General features: G+C 40.6%; 2 protein-coding genes across 4 annotated transcripts in view; one reads left to right on the top strand and one right to left on the bottom strand.

The window, feature by feature from the left end:
• Positions 1-3,621: 3,621 nt before the first annotated feature.
• On the bottom strand, positions 3,622-10,524 carry tsnaxip1 (translin-associated factor X interacting protein 1). 2 transcript variants are annotated; one of them, XM_084364524.1, is made up of 11 exons: positions 10,323-10,524; positions 10,086-10,185; positions 9,699-9,839; positions 9,516-9,609; positions 8,278-8,474; positions 7,875-8,016; positions 6,607-6,770; positions 5,678-5,791; positions 4,498-4,607; positions 4,167-4,290; positions 3,622-4,039 (listed from the first exon to the last, which is right to left on the bottom strand). In XM_084364524.1, exons 1-11 carry the CDS (start codon positions 10,376-10,378, stop codon positions 3,950-3,952), a joined length of 1,332 nt encoding a protein of 443 aa, XP_084220650.1. In that variant the 5' UTR covers positions 10,379-10,524; the 3' UTR covers positions 3,622-3,949. The 2 variants fall into 2 exon arrangements, with proteins under 2 accessions (XP_084220650.1, XP_084220649.1); XM_084364523.1 differs by having other exon boundaries at positions 6,607-6,773; positions 10,323-10,522.
• A 389-nt stretch (positions 10,525-10,913) lies between these two features.
• ranbp10 (RAN binding protein 10) overlaps positions 10,914-17,009 on the top strand; it is a 39,643-nt gene continuing 33,547 nt past the window's right edge. The window contains exon 1 of one of the 2 annotated variants that reach the window (XM_084364521.1): positions 10,914-11,545. In XM_084364521.1, the coding sequence (XP_084220647.1) occupies positions 11,347-11,545 (199 nt within the window). In that variant the 5' untranslated portion in view covers positions 10,914-11,346. The remainder of the gene's footprint in view (positions 11,546-17,009) is intronic. The other variant, XM_084364522.1, reaches the window with a different exon arrangement.

Raw genomic sequence — 17,009 nt, forward strand, 5'->3', positions numbered from 1 at the left:
CAGCACAATGCTAAGATTACAGTTGTGTCAAAATATCTGGTAGGTCACCCCTTAGTAAAAACTGTTGGTTGGGGCCATTTGCCACATTTGAGTTGTCTCTAAGTCTTGAGCAGTTCCACCAAAAAAAAGTTTCCCTTAAACTTCTCAGATGGGTTCATTCCAATAATTGCATATTGCAGAAAGATGTCGAATTCGTCTAATTTTACATAATAATGCACAATTTGAGAAAAGTCCAAAAAGTGAATACAAATTTATGCAGCACAACTTTGTTTTTCCTTCTTATATGACCTCACAATCCCTCAGGTGACCCTTTGGAGGAAGTCTGAACCCTACGTTGGGAAAAAAAAACTCATAAGTGACGGGATCTAAAATTAGCTACAACAGTAAAATGATGCTTACACACAGGGGTTAAATTGAGCCGTGGGCTCAGCCCTGGCTAACACATAGCAGCAACAACTCAACCCTATTCCTGCCCAACAGCTCCACAATTTTTCTGTCACACATTGATCCAGCTATAAGTAAAACTGTAAAAATGTATCCTCTAAAACATGTCCAAAGTCCCGCTGGCACAAGGCCATATTTCAAATGGCCCATGGCTTACTTCTTATAATGTATAATTTGCAGCTTGAAGTTGCCTTGGCCTCCCAGCAGCGACTCGGCAAGGGCTCCTGAGTCAAATGAAAACAAAAGCAAGCTATGAAGTGGCCATATTAATTGCCAAAAATGGCAAATCTTTCACAGAGGGTAAGTTTATATAAGACTGTGTCATAAAAATAGTGGATGACATTTGCCCCCAGAAGCAAGAGTTTGCACATGTTTTTGTAATAATGTTGGCCCGGAGAATAGATGAAATATCAATTGAGTGACAGGGGAGGTATTTTTGTTTATTTCTCATTAGCCTATGATGAAAGCACAGATACATCTGACACTGCTGATGAAGACATGTACGTAACAGTAGAGTTGCTTGACCTCCATAGTCCCAAAGGCTATACTGTACAAGAGCAGTGGGCTGATTTGACTCTGTCTGCTCAGCTACTAGTGAAAAAAAACTACCAGGGAGTAAAATAAGCGGAATGGTTACCAATGACCATGCCCATCATGGCTGGTGAATGAAGAGCTATCCACACTGAAATGTAACAAAGTCAGTGAACAAGTTCTCTGTGCCAAATGTCTGAAATGTGATCATGATGTGAAGCAGGTGGTAAAGACTTAACTTAATTCGCTCCAAAGCTCTGCACCACCGCCAATTTATAGGGTTACTGCTCCACATCGAGCTGGATTATGGACATAGTACCTATCCTAATGACATGCAGGGCTTATTTCTGCAGTGTTCTTCCTCTCAGGGGGAAATTCTGCCATTTTCAGCTGAAAAGGGAACACCTATACAAGAACTGTTCAAAGCATTTGGATGGATGAAACAGTATTGGTGTGCAACAGGTAGGTCAACAGCAGCCTTTGCATCTCTCTCTGCAGGGTTCAACAGGTGATTTTGCTGCTGTTGAAAAGGACACGTTGCTTTTCTTCCGTTCCTTCTCCAAGATCCCTGGTGATGTGTCACATCAGTTGCAGTTTGAGCTGCAGTGCAACGATGGCTTGCGCAGTCCATATCAGCAGATTCCCGTAATGAGACCATTTGCAAACAAAAGGCTGAGCTTGTTTGACTCACATATTTCTGTAAAGGTCCAGAGTAAAATTAACCCATATATTTCTCAGCTTCCTGGTCCATTTCCTTACCTCTTCTTCCTTGTGTTATAGGACTCTCAAGATGTGAACAAAAGGCTGAATTGTTTTGTAGCCTATAAAGCAGTTCACACCTGAGTGGGTCACATTTAGTTTCACTGCCATTTGAATAAGACAATTGTTATTGCACTCAGAATAAAATTGTTACAATTCGGTGCACCTAATGTGATTTTATTGCGGTAGAAAAGTACTACAGTATTTTCAAATTTTTAAATCTGGCCTCCTTTAAAAAACCCTAAATCTGCTCCATAACATCTGTGAGCTCATTCTTTGTATCTTACATGTAATTTATTATTCTTTCTCAAACCTACATTTGATTTAAATATAAGATAAAATGATAAACCTTCACAAATGAATGTGTACTACATGCTGATTTGTTACTAGCCAATACCACCCCTGTAATTCTGTGTTGAAATGAATTTGGAAACATTTATATGTTAAGAGGATTTAAGTTGTAATTGCCTCACTTCAACCAGAAAAATGAAAAATGAAAAATTAAAAAAAATGAATTCTCCCTCCAGGATTCCTGCACTCATGTTAATTGGACAAAGAGACGTTTTATCTAAACTGTGTCCTCAAAGAGGACAGTAAGAGCATGAATAAAGCACTCCGCCCTCACCTCGAGTTGCGTCCCTGCAAACTGCCCAAACAGGTCCTTGATTCAACGTCTACGCCAACTTCACACCTCACTCACAGATTTTTTGTGTGTGTGGGATGTGGTTCATGCCACTGGGAGTCCTGGATGAGAGTCTAAATCTTCTGTAAATTTCATTTTCTCATCCAGCAGTGAGCATGCAGTCCATCAGAGAGTGCTGCTATAATGATATTTACTGGGAGAGTTTGAGCTGCTGCATTCTGTTCACTACAGAAGACATTGGAGAACAGAAGAGGTGACCATTTTCTTATCATCTTGTCTTTTTTTTTTTTAGCTCTTATCACTTACTGGACTTGAATGGTCCTCTTTTCCATTGGGCACTGAAATGTATTATCACTTTAGCTCATTCAGCTTCTATCCAAAGTGACTTATAATAAGTGTATTCAACCATGTGGACAGAACGCAACAATTGAAATCATCAAATTTGATCAAATACAGTATGGTTAATTGCTTCAAGTACTACACTATGAACAATAAGAAATAAGAGAAAAGGTCATTTATACTTTTCCTGTTCATAAACAAACATTTGGGTTTCATTATGTAAGTTTTTTTCTCTTAATTTCCAGTTTTTTATCAGTATATTCACTGACTGATTAGTTAAACCCTCTGTGAGATGAATTACAGGACCCTCCTTCTTCCTAGACTGTTGTCAGTGTCACAAGTGATTTTCTGGCAAATGGCTTTAAAACAATGTACCAAAGCATCAAAAATAAATGGACAATAGTACGGTACAAGCTTGCTCTAATTAATCAAGAGAAAGAAACTGCTCATATGCATTGAAGCGAGACATGTCAGGAACACCCAAGTCTAGCATTTAAAGTGCCAGCACCTGGACTTGACATTAAACACAAAAACAACATAATGTATGTAGAAAACTCAAAATCCTTTATCATGTTTAGCGAGGTTCTGGCAAACTGACAGAGCAACTTTAAAAGAAAAAGGACTGGTGGCAATTTTCCAACATGACATCAACATGTTCAGTCAGACTGGCATTTACAGATTACTGTCCATGTCAGAAAGGAGCTCTGGGGTGGTCTGTTATCATTAACAGCACATTCATTAATCTCGTTCTCCAGACCATGTAGTTCAAAGGCACTGAGGCCGGCTGCTGTCCTGACCCTTTCTACTTGCAGACACAGTTCAAACACTTGATTTTAATGAAAAATGATTTCTAGTTGTAATGAATGAATACACATACTAATAAAAAGCCATCTGATTGATCAGTATACATTTATAGTGATTTATTTATGTTTTGATACAGTGCATTTGGCAGGATGCTATCAACCTATTGTAGAAGGCACACATGGTAGTTGTAATAATGTCACAGAACTCCCATCAGAATGCAGGTGTAGGGCATTGTTTTATGTGTAACTGTAAGTGTGATAGCAGACCATCATAATCTAATATTACTGTACAATTTGTTGCTATTTAGATCAGCAGCTGCTCAAAACTTTTTTCCTGAAGTTCCTGAAACTATTTTTTCTTACATGTTCTTGCTGTCAAGTTAGCCTACCTTCTTAATTATCAATTGATAAAATGAGTACTACTGCACGATCACTCGCTGGCTGGAAGGTGATCTGATGCAGCATTTTCTTCTGATTCGTCGAGAGCTGCAGGTAAGGCTGCCACACTGGATTCTGCAAGCTGTTGGAGCATTAAAGACAGAAAAATTATTTTAAAGTGCTTTACTAAGTTGGCAAGTTAGGGTCACATATGGTGAATAACAAAAATGTCTTCTTAAAAAGACAGTGAAACCTCTGCTGGAACTCACCGGGCAGTGGAGTCTCTGAGAGGAGATGGCATCATTGCTGCTGTCTGGTTCGCTTTGAGCCGAGGCCATAAGTTCATCATTTTCCTGAACTGACTTCAGAGGGAACGCTGTCCTCAGGGCCGCCCTGTAGGTTCATACACAAAAGACTCTTTTATGACAGAGAAAAACAGAGACAGCCAGCGAGAACAAAAATGTTTTTATTGGTGAAGTTTTTCCTTATCTGAACCGAGAGGCTTAGGGCGGAGGGTGGCAAGGTTGTGATTTTAGGATATATATGATTAAAACTGTATTGATTTGTAAACAATCATCTGTGTGCTTTTCTTTTTATCACCTAAACTCCTGGACAGTGTGTGCGCTGCTTTCAGGGGCATCAGAGTCATTTGGCACTTTTAGATGGCTGGACTGAATCTGGCTTTGCCCCTGGGACACACTGTCATCCATCTGTAAAACAACAAAACAACAGCTTTTTAAAGGGATAGCTCAATGTTTGGGGAAAAATACTCATTCACCTTTTTTGCCAAGACTTATATGAGAAGATTGACGCAACTCGTGTGTTTGTCAGTTCAATATGAAGCAGCAGCAAGGAGACGGTTAGATTAGCTTAGCATAAGTACTGGAAACTGAGGGAAACAGCTAGCTCTGTCCAAAGTAAGCACCTTATTATGTTTAGTTTTGTTTTATCTTTTTTACCCAATCGTAAAAAATGTTAAGACCCTCCGTAGAACAACCACTTATCATTTTTACACCTTGATTTTTGTGTAATGAGTCAATTGGTGAACTGTAGGTGCTGGTAAGTGTATTTTGGATAACCTTTGGACAGAGCCACACTAGCTGTTTCCCTGTCTCCTGTCTTTATGCTAAGATGAGCTCCAACTTCATATTTAACATGCAGACAAGACAATGGTATCATTCTTCTCATATAATTCTTGGCAAGCAATCAAAAAATTGCCTTACCCCAAATGATTCCTTTATACGAGGTAGGTACAACTAATCAAAACATATCACTTCTCTTTTTACATGTGCAATACGTAAGAATTCACACTCCAGACAAATAGGGGGCAGCACATTACCAGAGAGACCGCTAACTGCGGCCAACTGCAGCTGTTGTTAGCAAGTTAGCTTAGTTAGCCATGCAGCTAGCAGTCCTATAATAGATACTGTATATACTCTGCCTATACTGTGAGCTCTGCAAGGGGAATGTTGCTGTTGTTTACACCACCCTCACAGGGGATTTAGGCTGCTGGTGGGGGGGAAGGTTTTCAGGCTCGTGAGACTGTAGAGGTCTTTGACATAACGTCAAAACTGTTATTTCTTCCCATTCTTTTGTTAATTTTGAATATTTTAAAATTCTTACATATTACACCTTTAAGGTAAAATGCTAACAAACGTATTAGCCTAATAGCATATAAAGTGACACACATTTACACACCATCACCTGTACCGTACAATTTTAAGACACAACATCACAACATACTCTGCCCTCTCTTGATCCCATGGTTATTTTAATTTACCTGCACAGTGATGTGGTCATGTGCCTCCTTCTGCATGCTGTCCCATTTGTGGAGCTCCAGCAGGGTGTCATACTCACTCTTCAACTGATCAAAGTCACCCTGCAGAGTCTTCAACTGGACACCACAAAAATATAAAAACGAGACTGTGAAGGTGAGGACAGCTAAAGAGGTCATATTATGCTTTTTTTCAGGTTCATACTTTAATTTGGGGGTCCTGGTAGAACAGGTTTACATACTTTAATTTGAAGGTCCTGGTAGAACAGGTTTACATACTTTAATTTGAAGGTCCTGGTAGAACAGGTTTACATACTTTAATTTGAAGGTCCTGGTAGAACAGGTTTACATACTTTAATTTTCAAAAAACACATTATTTTTCTCATATGGTGCATTGCTGCGTCACTTTTCACACTGTGTCTTGAATGCTCCTTTTTAGCTACGGAGTGAGACATCTCACCTCTGGTCAATCTTTGGTGAGAGTTGCACATGCACATTACTTAATGGGCAGGACATAGCCAATCAGAGGCAGAGTAGGGTGGGTCATGCAGAGCAAGGTATTGTGATCCAAAATAACGCTGCTACAGCAGTAGCAACTGTATGTCTTCTGACTGACTGGAGTGTATATATTTTATAATATATATATATTTGTATAACGCCTGTTACATAGTGACACACATAAGTTAAGTAAGGGCTCGACTCCAAACAGGCAGTGCAGGAGCAGTGTTTTCTGTGGGAGAGAATAACTCCCTTTGGCTTGGACTTTGGGATTTTTCACTTTGCAGACCTTTGACATGCACTAAAACGCTCCATAACACAATAAAGGAAAGGCAAAAATCTAAAAAGCATAATATGAACTTTTTAAGATTTTAATGCATTTCAATGCGTTCCGTGTGTACATGCACGTGTGCAGTATATGTGTCTATATGAGCCACCTGCAGGATGGTCTGTTTGTGTGTTTGTTCCAGGTTGTCCCAATTACGTCGTGGCACCACATCCCAGTACTCTGCCTTCATCCTGTTGAGCTCCTCCTGGGCTTTAGTCAGGTCTGCCCGACACACCTTCAGAGCCAGCTGCTGCGCCACTTGGTCCTTATCCTCTTCTTTTAAAGTGGAAACAAATTTCAGAACAACATATGCTTAATTTAGTAAATGTATTCACTGTAAGTATTCGGCTGAAACTTTATTTATAAATTCTATAAATTTCAGCCTTTTTTGCATATATTTAGATGAAAAGCTTGATACCACTCTTATGTGTGGATGGTTATTATGAAGCTACAACCAGGCCACCATTTCTTGGCAGGGTCAGTTACTTCAGGTCATAATGTAATCCAGCACATGACCCCCTGACAACCACAACTTTTCTTATTTCAACCTCAGTTTCTGTATGGATAAAACAATCTTGATCAAATCTGTTAATTACTGAGCTTTAAGACCCTTACACACCAGGCCAGCAGTCAGCAGTTTTATCAGACATATTCTCACTTTGGAGTAGCTATATTAGCTAGAGTGGCGTAAAAGCTGCTTTCCCATAATATGAGTTTGTATATCGACAGAGATTTATTTCCTCCCGCGCAGGCGCAGAACGTACGAGCTTGTGGTCCGCCAGCTGCCGTCTTTGTGGTGTGTCCAACTGCAGATTTTTGGTTGAGCCTTCAACTTAGCTAGTTATTTGATGTGAGTTTGGCTTGTCAGTGCCTTTACAGATCAGGACTAAGCCAGTCTATTTGTTCCCCCCTGTTTATGCTAAGCTAGGCTAAATGGCTTCTGGCTGTAGCTTCGTATTTTATGGACAGATTTGAGAGTGGTATCCATTGTCTCATCTAACTGTCTGAAAGAAAGTGAGTATTTAACTTTTCCTTTTAAGAAAGGCCAACTTTTTTTATGACCCATTATTAGGCAGGCTTTGTTGGGGCCTTAACCTGAAATTATGAGTCAGTGGGCAAAGTTTTGAAGAAATGCAATACCGTAATTTTTTAACAGTTTCTGCTGCAACTAATAATAATTTTCATCTTTGATTAATCTGTCTGATTAATTGATTTACTGATTAACCATTTGGCCTATAACCTGTTACGGAACAGCCAATTGCATCACATTGAAAAGCCTGAGGTGATATCTTCAAAAGAAGAAAGAAAAATTACTCCAAAATTTTCACTATCAACTAATCGCTTGTCTGAATAATCTATTAACAGTTGCTGCTCTACCTGTACGTTGATCTGCAGAACGCTCCTCCTTCCCAGGGCCTCTTGTTAGGTCACTGAGCTGCCAGATCAGCATCTTGCGGGCATCACGCTCCTCCCGGTACTGCAGATACTGGTTGGAGAGTTCAGACTGCAGACGGTCCACCTGGAGAGGAATAGAAGATAGTGGGTTGCTCAAACAAGGACTGTGATAATCTACGGCTGTCCTTGCTATCTGAGCTGAATCTCAAGCAGAACATTTTTTTCTGTGACTTTTTATACACGTTTGAGATAAGGACAGCGCATAAAATAAACATTCAACAGGAAGGAATTCATCTGGAATTTAACCATATCAGCTTACAAAAAACTCACATGAATGAATACATAAATAGTGGTTGGACAGCCACTTTACAAGTATGTCATGTACCACTGCCTGCTTGGCCTTTTCTCTCTCCCTCATGGCCTCAATGTCCTTCTGCAGTTGCTGCTTCTCCCTTTTCAAGGCTCCGATCTCAGCATGCTCCTCTGCACAGCGAGCTTGAATCTTCCTGTCACATTCCTCTGTCACCAGTCTCAGATGGGATCGCAGTGGCTCCAGTTCTCGGATTTGATCCTGCTGATGTGCTGAACAGATGTAAAATGCATTCAAATCATCTCCAAGAAACTATGGGGCTGAAACAATTATTGGATTAAATGCAAAGAAATTGATGATAATTTTGATAAATTATTACAAAAGTCCTTTAATAAGCTTCTCACAATTAAAGATCTGCTTGTGTCTCTTCATTTCATATCGGTCAATTCAATCTCTCTGGGTTTTTCAACCGCCTGATAAAATAAGCAATTTCAAAGATATCAATCACTTCAGGATCTGAGAATTTGTCATTATGTTAAACATTTTAGTAGCTAAATGACTAATAGATACACTAAAAAGATGACAACTAGATGAATCACCAATAAAAATAATTCTATGTGAAACATGATGAAAACATGAATCAGCAGTTTTTAATCAGCATGCATGCATTTGGTAACAACCTTTTAAAAAAACAACAGCTGTTTCTAAAGTATGTCCTGCTTGTGCACATAGTTAACTTCTCACTTTAGAATACTGTTAGTTTACAGCACCATTGCTCGGTGTTTTTGGTTCTAGTTTGTAGACAGTTACCAATCACCGAACTCACTGAACTCACTGAACTTCCACTGAAAATAATTGGCAAGGTAAAATTAAAAGAATGGCATTTTTGAATATTTTCTGCCATTGTCTCATCAGTCACTTTTTATTTTGATGCAGATTAAAAACGATGTTGTATTATTAAAAATAATAAATTAGAAGATTGTGTTACCTTGGCGTTCTAGCTGATTAATCAATCAGTTGATTGAAGGAAAATTAGTTGCCAGTTAGTTTGATAATCAGTTAATTGTTTCAGTCATTTGTCAAGCAAAAATGTTAAACATTTGCCGGTTCCACCTTCTTATATGTAAGGATTTGTTGTTTTTCTTTGTCATTTATGATAGTAAATGAAGAGTCTTTGGGTTTTGGTCTGTTGATTGGACAAAAGAAGCAATTTGAAGACGACACTTTGGGGTTTGAGAAATTATTTTATACAGTTGACAATCATTGGATTGTATAAATAATCAGCAGGCAGGTTAACTCATGCAGCTACTGACCTAAAGTGGTTTCATACTCCTTTTTGATGGCAGAAAGAAGGGGTTGGTAGGTTTTGAACTCTCTGATGAAACAACCAAAGACATCACGGTAGACCTGTGTCCAAAGCAGATTAAGATATGTGAGTACTCTCTCTGCCAGGATAGGGTGTGGATGGTACAACACAAAAAGCAAAAACATAGCACCTGTAGTTTCAGTTCCTGGAAATTTGGCTCGTGGGAGCTGATAGTATGAAGCTCCTTATTCACATAGCTCTCCATGTGCATCAGGAGTTGGGGCTTCCTCCCTGGACCTGCGTAGATGTAACTGCTACCCTTCCAGCACATCTATAGGATCACACACACACACATAGAGAGAGAGAGAGAGAGAGAGAGAGAGAGAGAGTGCTTTGACAGTGACTAATTTGCTTGAGTGGAAGATGGAGACAGCAATTGGCTATGTAATGCTATGTTTTTGATAAATCAAATTTACAGCAATCAAAATCCTTGATGGACTTTTTTTGAATGAGTGAATTCCTGCCAGGTTTGCTGAACCTGTACCTGGTTTGCTGAACCTGTACCTGGTTTGCTTACCTTTCTTGCTGCAGGTTGGACAGAAACTGGATTTTGTCCTTCTTGCCCTTCCCCTGTTGTCTGGGCAGGGTCATTTTGTAAAGTACGATCACATGTAAGTCTAAAACAAAAAAGGAACAGTTACGTTGTTTAAAATTGTAATTTAGTTATGTAGAGTAACTCAATGTCATAGTTGTGACGTTAATAACACAATAATTGACGGTATAACATTTTCGCTGTCTTATTTGAATCACTTGCCTTTGTTTCTGTGACGGCGTTAAAGGTGGAAATTTAATGTCTTTGTGTGGCGACATCTCTAACGACTAACAGAAGGCCGGATGATAGCAGAACAAACTCCTGTTCTACATGAATTGATGAGGGCGCTCCGGTTAGCTCGTAGCTGGCTTTAGCATCACAGATCACGGCGTTGTAGCACGGTTTCCATGGTTACGAGGACGGAGTACGCAGCAGGACCCATAGAGGAGACCGCGGCGCGCCTAACTAGTTTTCAAGTTGTGTAAGGAAAACTTTGTTCATAAATAGCGAACACACTTTTTAAAGACGGGAGACTCCAGCTGTGTAAAAGCAAGTGCGTAAGCCATCAACTCTGACTAGTGACGATGACAGATATAAACCAATAAACAATGTAGCATGTGTCATTCGTAAATATCACATAAAAACCGCAACTTCTTATAATAATTACATATTAATAGAAGGGATGGAATAGAAGATGATGACATCAGCATGCTAAATTCACCTGAATAGAGAGGGTGTTTTTAGGAGGAGGCATGTTTTGCTAAATTTACACTTTGTTTTCGTTGTGGAAATGACAGTGCTATTAATGCTGTTTATGAAATGATCGTCCAGCTAGCAAATATTTTTTTATTCCACTTTCTTTCATGTGTGTGCAACGTATGGATAAAATATGAAATGAATATTGTAAAATTATATAATGTTCGAAAAAACTACCACTAAATTATACAGCTTAAAAACTACATTTCCTAGCTACCTTTCTCAGTGAAGCCCCGAACCAGAGTAACAGCAGTGGAGCTGTGTAGTCGTTTCCAGAGAAATTATCATAAAAGCGAGCGTGCGGCTGAACTACAGTACCCAAACGGCACCGCACGAGCCTACAGTACATTCTGCTGCTTATCCGGGGATGTCACACCACTGCTATTTTCTCCCCTCAGTCCCTCTCACTCTCAGCCTACAGCTCCAGCGGACTGACACGGGGCTTTGGATAGAAAGAAACGAACAATAAGATACAAAACAGAGGCCAAAAATGGCAGAGCTTGGAGCGGGAAGTCTGCCGTTAGGGGATCCTGCTTTTAATTACCAGGAGCACGAGCTGAACGAGCGTCTGAAACGGCTCTACCCGGCTGTGAACGAGGAAGAGACCCCTTTACCCCGATCCTGGAGCCCCAAGGATAAATACAGCTACATTGGGCTGTCACAGAACAACCTGCGGGTCCATTACAAAGGTTAGAGGGCTGGCTCATCCCTGATGGTCTGAACATGTAGTCACACAGCAAAGGGTCTCAGCTCTAATCTGTCACTGTGTTGTTGCGGAGGGGGGTCTCTCTGTCTCTCCCACTCGCACACACACAGTCACACACACACACACAGTATGCGATTATGTTGATTGTGTATGTGTGTGTGTGCACTCCTGGTAAATCTAGTCTGAGCTGCCTCTCCTGTCCTGTAACCTTGCTTTGTTTCACAGAGGAATTCCCAAATGGGTGACAGTGAACTCTCTCACCCTGACAGTTGGTCTTATTACCACCACACTGAAATTCACCTTCAACAACACGGCTCTCTCCTTTGTTTATTTACCGTTTATGACGTTATTTGTTCGCAGTAAACTGACGTGTATCTGACGTTCTCCATAGTTTGAACTGGAAGGTGGCATTGGCACGAATAACGACGCATAGACAGGGCTCTGCCTTTAAGCTAACTAATGGTATTTAACAAACAGGAGCTAGCTTACAGCAAGCTATCTCTTAAGCAAATACAGTAGCTAGCTTTGTGGCTAACTAGCTAATGTTAGCTAACCTAGCTGCTCCCTTGGACTTATATTTGTCATGAAAACGACTGGATAAGCTGGCTACAAGATGGAGCCGAGCCAAACTTGTTGTTAGCCTTTTACAATGTAGTATTGAGGGTGTACTGCAATTGTTTAGTTTTTGACTACAACAAGCACCAAAATAGAATAAAAATGGCATTGTTGTGTTTTCTCGCGTGAGTTCAGTGGCAGTGTTCTGGAAGTCTTTTTCAGAAATCGTAAATCATTTTTTCCAGCCTAGAAGCAACCGGTCCAACTCCATTCAGATCTGTATGTGCCCTGAGCACAACAGTCTCATGTCCAACCTCCAGCAGGCAGCCAGCTCGTTTTCAACAGCTGCTGTGAGGGAGGAGGCCTCTGCGCATTACATTAGGCCAAATGTACCGATCTTGTTATAAATCTGTATTATCGACAGACTGGCCTTATCACAATAACAGCAACTTTGCTCGCCAGACGGTGCAGTCAATCACTTATTCGGATGGGTCAGTACGGGCTGCCAGGCCTGTCAGCTCGATTATTTTAACGCCATACATCCAGCTCCTAAATCAAAACAAGGTGACATCTGCGTGAAGTCCTGTTCTCAGTCTTTTGCCTGCTCTGTTATTTTTCGTCAGGCGACACGTCAGGACAGCCCCCCTGTAGCAGGCGAGCTAGTCCTGCATCTCAGCCTGTGAAAATCTCCACAGAGGCATCGCAAGGCCACTTTGGGCCCTGTTGGCTGTTTACATCAGTGAAACACGCAGAGGATGAGAGGATGCAGGCAGGCTCTGTAACCCATTTTGAGAGGCTTATTTGGCACATACGTAGTTGTGGTCCTGCTGTTTGTGAATAGCAGGGAATGCCTATTATTTGTTCAAATTAAGACTCTGAGGCAGATAGCCAGATATAACCCACAGATTATTCAATGCATAATTGATCAGGTCCCTGCTGTTGATATGAACAGTGGTAAAACTCAATATAAGCCGATTCTATTTATCAGTGGTGCAGATGCACAACATGCATTGTTTTTTTCAGGATGCTGCTGTGCTCCCTGTTTTCTGTTAATGATGCGAAAAAGGTTTTTCACATCTTGACATCCATTTTAATCTGTGTTAATGAGATCCTTGCATTCTGTCTCGAATTACCCACTGACATGTGACGGCGGCAAAAAATGATGAATGGCCTCATGTATGTCATGAGATAAGTCATGTCATTTCATCATGGTGTTATGTAGGGCATTGAGTCTTTTGGTCTATGAAAAGTGCACAGATTAAGTGACACTGCACAATTGTTCAGGGATGACATATAAATAGGTCTATTCTGCAGTGTGCAGGATAATTTTCCTCCTCCTGGTTGTTTTAGCTCCTGCTCTGTTCCCTCACCCTTGTGGTTTGAATGCTATTTTGACCAGTGTGCCAATTTTCTCTGTTCAAGGCCACACTGTGTCTACCTAGTGCTGTTGAGCACAGACACAGATTAACGTACCCAGTCTCAACAGATGGATACATAAATAAACACTGTAAAACATACAAACATACATATTGACTTAGTGCCTTTATGAATACACCAAACAACTGATGTTTTTTTGTTTATTTTTTACAAACACTACAGCACTCTGGTGTATGAAGGATTTCTGTTTTGTTCTGGTGCGGAGAAGATTTCCTGGTTGTTTTTATAGGCCTTAAGGATCAATAAATTGATTGACAAATACAGTTGGTCAATAGCTAGGGCATCATTCATATAGGGAGTGACTCATTGTGAAGCTAGAGGTAATGTACTGTAGCATACCCTGAAGTGTTGTCTGTGTATGTATGAGTTAATATATATATATATATAGCTGATAAAAATAGAATGGTCAGCATTCAATGCATCCTCTGGTCGTCCTCCAGGATGACTAAGATGTTTACAGACTTTATCAGAATGAAAAATTATAAAGCCACTATCATATGAATCAGCTATTTTTAATAGTAATCATCCAGTTATCCATATCTATATTCTAAGTAAATAAAGATTTATGTATATAGCACATATCAAAACAAAAGTTACAAAGTGCTTCAAAATATTTAAGCACAAAACATGCTTCTTTAACAACTTTATCTAACTCTGTCTCTGTATTACCACCTTAAGTATCTGATTGATCTGTGAGTGACTGAATTATGTAGTTCAGTTACTGTACAGTAAATGCCTGGATGAATGACTGTCAAGGGGCTGAAGTGGCATTAAAGGAAAAGTTTGACATTTTAGGAAACAGCTTTAATTAGTTTAATTCAGACAATAACCGAGTTATGAGAATGACACATTTTGGTATATGTTGCCTGACTATTTCTTAGCTTGGCACATTAACTTTTCAGACTGCTGCTGCTATCTCCACTGTTTCCAAGGTATACCCTTCAGCCACGCCACAAAGGTAGGTGGCAGCAACAGCAGCAAAGAGAAAAAGGGGCTGCCATCCTTACATGCAGCTGTTTGCCACTGCTGTCTGAGTAGATGATGGTTGATCTTTGAATTGAACTTTTTCAACTTACCACCAACGCTTGCCATGTGACCATAGCAACCACAGAAAACACAGAGGAAAATGATGTGGGAGCTAATTTTACTAGTGTCTAAATTCCCTGAATTATACACCTCTTCACCAGCAGTGAATATTATTAAGAAAAACTGTCTTGGAGCAACTTCAGAGTTTATCTTTTTTCTTTTAATCTATTCAGGGCCAATAAATAGCTAATGATATCAGCTAACCTTGTTAATCATGCAATGTTAACCATTTCATCTAGTTAAGGATAAAACTTACTCTATTAATCTATGTGATGAAATTAGATTTGATAGATAGTGGCAACCTGGCTTTGGTCGGAATCCAATGTTAATCTGAACACAAACACAGACACACACACCCTTGATGCCTGCTGTTGCTTGCAACCTTAAGGCCCTGACACACACGCAGACTGACATCGGCCCATTGGGCATTGTAGGCTGTCAGTGAGCGTCCGTGGCTCTACTCGGTGCGGTGTCTCCTGCACCATTGGCACTATATGGCCCTTGTTGGTGGCTTTTTGGCTGATTGAGCATGTGCAGTTGGCGGTGGCTCGTCTGTGAGTGAAATCACTCTGATTAGCTGTTCAGGTAAGCGGCTCAGTCTAGAAAAGAGAAATGGAAAAAGAAAGCGAGAGCCCCCTTGTCACTGTAGTATACAGTTCACCCATTTGCCACTCTTCCTTATTTTGTTCTCTGCCTGTTAACCAGTGCTTTTTGCAACTTTTTATCAGACATATTCTTGATTAGAAGCAGCTGTATTAGCGAGAGTCATGTCAAAACATGATGCTTAATTCTAATAACTGTGTTTATATCAGCAGACAGGTATTTCCTTTCACGCAGGCACAGTACATACAAGCTTGTTGGCCGTCTGCTCTAGTCTTTGCAGTGTGTTTCAATGCAGCTTTTTGGATGGGACACAGGAGGCATGAGGCGACGCAATAGTTGGCTTTTGATGCAGCTAGTTCTTTGATCTAAGTTTGGTGTGTCAGGGCCTTCACAGCTATTGCACAGTAAGGTATTCTGGCTAAGGTATTCAAATAAACCTGCAGTCAAACATGAACGCAAATGATCTTGTGATCCACTAACTCATTAGGTTTTTGTTTTTTTTTGTTAGCCTTAGCTTGCTTGGTAGCTAACTGCTGCGGTAACCAGGCTTCATTCGGCTCGCTTCAGCTCCGTCCATGCACCACCTCTTTGCTAATTTTTGATTAGCTGGGAGTGACGTAGAGTCGGGCACTGCCAAGATGGCGACCACCCAGTTTGAGCGTCATTCTGGCTCTTCAGAAACCTATGGATGATGTCACCGTGGCTTTATTTTTACAATCAGTGGAAACCACTTGCTGTCTAAAAGCAGGGTGAGCCCAGACAGGCTGTGAAGGAAACTCACTTCATCAGCTAGTTCCCTTGATCCTATTCTTATAGTCAGTCTCCGAAGCTCTTGGCCAGGTTTTGATTCAACTGTTGGTAGAATGCTTTGTTATACCTTTTTTGTGCCTTCATCAACAATAAAATCTCTGACAGACTCCACTGTATCCCATCTGCCCAGCACCAAACGGCTAACAGACAAAGTTAGCGACCGACTGGTTAACAGACGAGTATTCAGCAGCTAAAGAGCCGGATATTTTTTTTCAGGAGTCACACTAAAACAGATCTAAAGAGACAACTCTGTCTGCTGGGTTTGGATAAAAAATTGTCTTCAGACACATTCGCCATAACAACTGTTTCAGTCAAAATTGTGCAAATGTTGAGTTAAAAACTTGTTGCACTGCCCCCAAATGGCCAATAAATCAATAATGCACCTTTAAGCTTCTGTACCTTTGGCAGCTTTTCACTACAAATCCACTTGGGATAGTTCACCTTCTCCTGAATTGAACCGCTGACCCTCATCCAAACCACTTCACACTCCGCTGCAACCCCCCCCCCCCCAGAAGTGATGTAGGTCACAGCGTGACAAAGCATCATCTGAAAAAAATCTAACATGCAATCCTCAGGTCACCGAAGAGGACTGGACACCCTCCAATTCTTGGCTGTGCCTTAAACTTCTGTCCTTGAAAATCACAAACAGAATAGATGACGAAGCACAATGGTGCCCATCATCTATTGAGAAGGCACTGGAAAAAGTGCAAACTGCCAAGGATGATGACAGAGCTTTTGGTCCAGTTACACAAGGACCTAATTGCTCACAATAACAGGCCCAGGGCCCGTAATCCCACAGCTGCCCCTTGACTAGTCCAAGTCCATTGATCCATCGCACTACTACTTTACGAAGTCAAAGAGAAAGGTACTGCAGAATAAAAGCAACTTATTGGAGTTAGAAATCTTAGCCATGTGCTCATCAATGTTATAGCTTACCAGTCTTTCCCGGTTGCTTG

This window comes from Pagrus pagrus (assembly GCF_965226575.1).
Source record: "Pagrus pagrus genome assembly, chromosome: 10".
Classification (NCBI taxonomy): domain Eukaryota; kingdom Metazoa; phylum Chordata; class Actinopteri; order Spariformes; family Sparidae; genus Pagrus; species Pagrus pagrus.

What these genes read in the sequence shown, in the direction of transcription:
- tsnaxip1 (XM_084364523.1), bottom strand. Translation starts at nt 10,378, where the DNA reads ATGTCGCCACACAAAGACATTAAATTTCCACCTTTAACGCCGTCACAG. An exon ending in ATGACCACATCACTGTGCAG is followed by an intron (nt 4,608 to 5,677) that starts GTAAATTAAAAT and finishes GTTGTTTTACAG; the next exon opens with ATGGATGACAGTGTGTCCCA. An exon ending in CACACTGTCCAGGAGTTTAG is followed by an intron (nt 4,291 to 4,497) that starts GTGATAAAAAGA and finishes ATGAACCTACAG; the next exon opens with GGCGGCCCTGAGGACAGCGT.